The sequence below is a fragment of the Atta cephalotes genome (genome assembly GCF_000143395.1).
Source record: "Atta cephalotes unplaced genomic scaffold scaffold00037, whole genome shotgun sequence".
Taxonomy (NCBI): Eukaryota; Metazoa; Arthropoda; class Insecta; order Hymenoptera; family Formicidae; genus Atta; species Atta cephalotes.
Window position 1 is genome coordinate 554,255 of NW_012130101.1, and position 4,416 is coordinate 558,670.

At 32.2% G+C, this 4,416-nt stretch overlaps 1 protein-coding gene across 1 annotated transcript in view; it reads right to left on the reverse strand.

Moving 5' to 3' along the window:
• Window positions 1–502: 502 nt before the first annotated feature.
• Window positions 503–4,416, reverse strand: part of LOC105621817 (vacuolar protein sorting-associated protein 13C) — a 25,388-nt gene continuing 21,474 nt past the window's right edge. Inside the window, exons 33-44 of the mRNA XM_012203265.1 lie at window positions 3,973–4,138; window positions 3,628–3,844; window positions 3,074–3,249; window positions 2,882–3,001; window positions 2,665–2,786; window positions 2,181–2,494; window positions 1,877–1,998; window positions 1,635–1,804; window positions 1,397–1,511; window positions 923–1,054; window positions 665–829; window positions 503–550 (exon numbers count right to left, since the gene is read on the reverse strand). Coding sequence (XP_012058655.1) covers window positions 503–550; window positions 665–829; window positions 923–1,054; window positions 1,397–1,511; window positions 1,635–1,804; window positions 1,877–1,998; window positions 2,181–2,494; window positions 2,665–2,786; window positions 2,882–3,001; window positions 3,074–3,249; window positions 3,628–3,844; window positions 3,973–4,138 — 1,867 coding nt within the window. The remainder of the gene's footprint in view (window positions 551–664; window positions 830–922; window positions 1,055–1,396; window positions 1,512–1,634; window positions 1,805–1,876; window positions 1,999–2,180; window positions 2,495–2,664; window positions 2,787–2,881; window positions 3,002–3,073; window positions 3,250–3,627; window positions 3,845–3,972; window positions 4,139–4,416) is intronic.

The following is a 4,416-nucleotide window of genomic DNA, read 5'->3' on the forward strand; positions in this document are numbered from 1 at the left end:
AATATATATATATATATATATATATATATACTTAATCAAGATAAAAATAATTTTAAAGTTACATAATTTCGTTTTCTCAGTTTTATTTGATAGATTGTGACAAATCTTTTGTGCCAATCTAACGTTGTTCGCTCGATAATAATACCGACAACATAAAAGTTCTGAACAACTGCGTGGTAAGTAAAGTAAAAAAGTACATCCCGTATGTCTTTTCAGTTTTTTGGTACCTTTATATTCTTACGTCTTTGTTTACATTCTTTCAATTTCTTCATTCTTTCACTATATAAGTAACGTCCTTTTATCTGATTATTGCGATCACGCAGTATCAGTCTTATAAATAGAATAGTCTGTAGAAAACGTGCATAAAAATTGTGCGAATTTGCGTTCGCGAAGCATTCCGGAAGTAAAGAAGCTTAATTTGCCTTTTCATTCGCTTGTTTTCTTTTCTGATATAACTCGAAATTGCTCGAGTGTTTCTCTTTCACATTTGCGCATCATTGCGTTATGCTCTAAATTGATTAATTTGTTCTTGTATTTTACTGCACAATAACTATGGAAAAAATAATGACTCATGAAATAATAAAATATATATCAACATATAACGTAAAATAATATGACATTCCATAGAAAATACTTTTGTGAAATTATGTAACAAGATACATACCTGTTTAATATTAAAATCTGATATTAAAAGTATTTTTGATTGAGATGTACTGCCGAATAGGCCGAGTTTCTTTTTCCTACTAATATCCTTAATAAAAATCTGTACACCTTTCTCTACGACTTTTGCCGATTCGCTAAATTCGTTCCAAGTGTGACTCCAATCAATCTGAAAAAAAAAAAAAAATGGTAAAAATATAGATGCATTAGTTCTTTTATTTTGAGAAAACTAACGAGCAAAATCAATGTAATAAATACTAACCCTCCAGCCACCGAACAAATCACTACGTTCAAGGTACGATAATCTTTTGTCGGTGAATAAAAGCACGTCTTTATTGATGAATACGTGATAAACATAAACATCTGTATGCGCATATTTCCCCTTTTCTAGTTCCTATGAAAAAGAAGTCTTATATAATAAATTATAAACTTTGTTGTATATAACAAGAATATTCGTACATATAAGATAATAAATAAAATTTAATTCTATATAATTTTTTACAAAGATATTATAATTTTTATAAAAAATATTTCTTTATGGAATATCTTAATTTTCCTTTATTCATTTATTTATAATTTTTATAATATAATCCTATACAAATTCATGATACGTATTTTGTATAAAAATGTACTATTATAATAGAATGCATCTACGAAGAATAAACCATTTAAAAATTTATTTAACAATTTTGAAGATAAAAGATGTTAAGAACTCTTAGAAGAATAGAACTCTTACTAGCAATATTTTGTTGCCTTCGGCTTCATCTTTTATGTATGGCCTAACGAGACTGTCTGGTTGCAGAAATCTAGGCGATCGTACTCTCTTTGTTTCCTCATTTAATTCAGTAGCTCTGAAATAAATACATTGAAGATAATTTCCCATATACATTAACAACCAATTTCTGAACAATTCCAAATTTTAGTTAATTGTCTTATTCATTAATTAAGATTGCTTTTGCATAATTAACAAGTACCGTCTAACTGCTCCAAAGGAACCACTTGCAAAATCAATAACACCAGCAGTAGGCCTAGTGACAAGTCCAACAACACCCTTTCCAAACCCTTTGAAGAATCCTTCCACTCCTTCCTCTTTCGCTCCTGATAAAGGTTTCATTACGACACCAGTCACACCATCGACTACACCCTATCAAATAACATAAACAAATTCATAAATATATTAAATTAAATAATTAACATAATTCATCTGCGATCTTACCATTACTAAACCCTTTCCACTTCGTGCAAGACCTTCTTGTAAATTGGCGGGCTGTTTATTGAGCTGTTCTTGTCTCTTTCGTTGATAATCTTTGTCAAAGGTTAGAGCAGCTATACCTTTGCCTGCAAAAACGTAAATAAAATTAATAAATATTGTAATATTTTAAAATACAAAATTGTCAAATGCTAAAAATTACGACAATTAAGCATAATATAAAATTCTTGTTTAATACTATCTTTTGCGAGTGTAAAAATACAACTTTTTTAGTAGAGCAAAATTTAAAAGATTGGAGAAAGATGTATACCCATCGCTCCCGTAATCTTCGATACAGCGCCCGCCATTCCGCCGACAGTATGGCCCAACATGCTGCGCACTCCGAGGAATAGACCCTCGGCAAACTCTCCTGGACCCTGTATGGCTCCTTGGAAGGGTTCATAGAACAGATCTTCGATACCCTTCATAGTTCCGATCACAAGCCCATATGGATTACCGATCACATCGAGTCCCAGCACGAGTACATAGGCCTGCTTAATTGCTTGGCCCGCGTAATGAGTGCTCGCCTCAGAGACGAGCTGCTTATGCGTCATGAACACGTAATTTCTCTCAAAGTATGCCAATCTGTATCAATAGAAGAATACTTAGAATCTTATAATCTCAGAATTTGTATAATACGCAGACTACAAAGAAAATTACTTCAGAAATTCTAATACGCTTTTAAATATCTTTAATTGTAATTTTTAATATTTTTAATTGTACTAATTGTAAATTGTACTAATTAAGGGCCTTACTTGAATACAATGTCGTTAATATCTGTCAAAGTTACTCCAATTCCTTGCAAAAGCACGTTCAATACTTGCGGCAACGCGGAGGACCCTCCTCCGCTTCCGGTCATTGAAAAACTGATGTGTATCTGTGAACAAAAAAAGAAAAAGGAGATAAAGATTTACCTGTCAAATAATAATTAGCATTTACATTTTTGTATCCATATATTGAAACGTGACACACCTTGAGAGGCGAAAAGTGTAGTAGATCGAAAAAGTTCTTCTGCTCGGCCGTGGTGATCAAACTGACGTGATACATTAATGGTTCATCGACTAGTTTCATGTCTTTACGGAATAAAGCACTCTGAAACAAACAAACAAGATTATCTATATATTACAGAACGATCTAAATAAGACGCAATATCTCGCATCTCACCTCTTCCGCGTCGTTGACTTCGTTCGCTTCGAGCAAGCTCATTATCGCGTTTATGAAGACAATGTCCACCTTGATATGAAATTCTTGTATGAGAACTTTGAAGTATCGGAATTGTTGCACAGTGCTGTGCTCCAATAGGCGCTTGACCATACTTAGCTCCGCAAAAGGTTTCATGACTACAGAAATACACAAAAAATAGGAAAAAAAGATACATAAATGAGAAAAATAGATAATTCTTAAAATACATAATTCTTAAAAAAATTTAGGAATTATGTTTTCATAAATAAACAATGATTAACTTTCGATTATAGTATTTTACAAACCAGATTTCTAAAGAATCTTGTTTGAAGTACAGAATGCAACTAAACCGAATCGGTAGAAGATTCCAAATTTTTTTATCTACAATTTAGAATCTCATAGTACCAATCGTACTGATTTACTAATTACCTAAAATTTTCTCTTAGGTACAAACAATCTATATCTATACTTGAAGATTAAAATTGCATATTACAGGAGATGCAATAAAAGTGTTTTTCACATCAAAAGGATAATACCTGTACTCTGCGTGACACTCTTTGGCGGTGGCACTGGAGCTAATATAACTGGAAAAACACACTCCGACAACTGATTGTCGATCTGAAGTTTGTTGATCTTTGCATGCAGCTGTACCTGATGCGCTGAAGTGCGATATTGCAGCCAAAGTCCAGTCTGAAAGGTGCGTCTCATGTATCTACGATGCGGCCTCAGCATTTCCATATTTAAATAATCCACCTAGATATAATGAAAAATGATTTAAAAAATTAAGTAACGATAAATGCTTCTTGTGGTCCAGAAATTAATCCAGAAATTAAATTAGATCCAAGCCTTAAAAACTTCAAAGCGAAAACCTTTTGTTTTACCATTAGTTTTGGGTCCAACATTATCCGATAATCCGCGTCCATTTTGCCGATTTGCAATTCCCTAATGTATCGTTGATATCCCTCTTCGATAGCATTGACTTCCTTAACACTTAATGCTCGCCATCGACTGCCGATCGACTTACGCGTCTCCCATATGATCCCTGAGCTGGATTATAATACAGAATTTCATTAATTTTACATGGTAACACAATTATACGAAGAGAGTATATAATTATCATTTCGTTAAATAATATTAAATTTATATTTGTGAATTATTGTGTAAAAATTATAATTATGAATAAAATTATAAAAGTAAAATTATATTATTGGGAGTACAAAGTTTGGTCCGTTTTTTTGTGCATTTATTTCAAAACAAAATGAATGAACAGATCAATTAAAGTATTATCCATCGCTGCCTACTTTTGCTCATCTCTCAGGCATTTT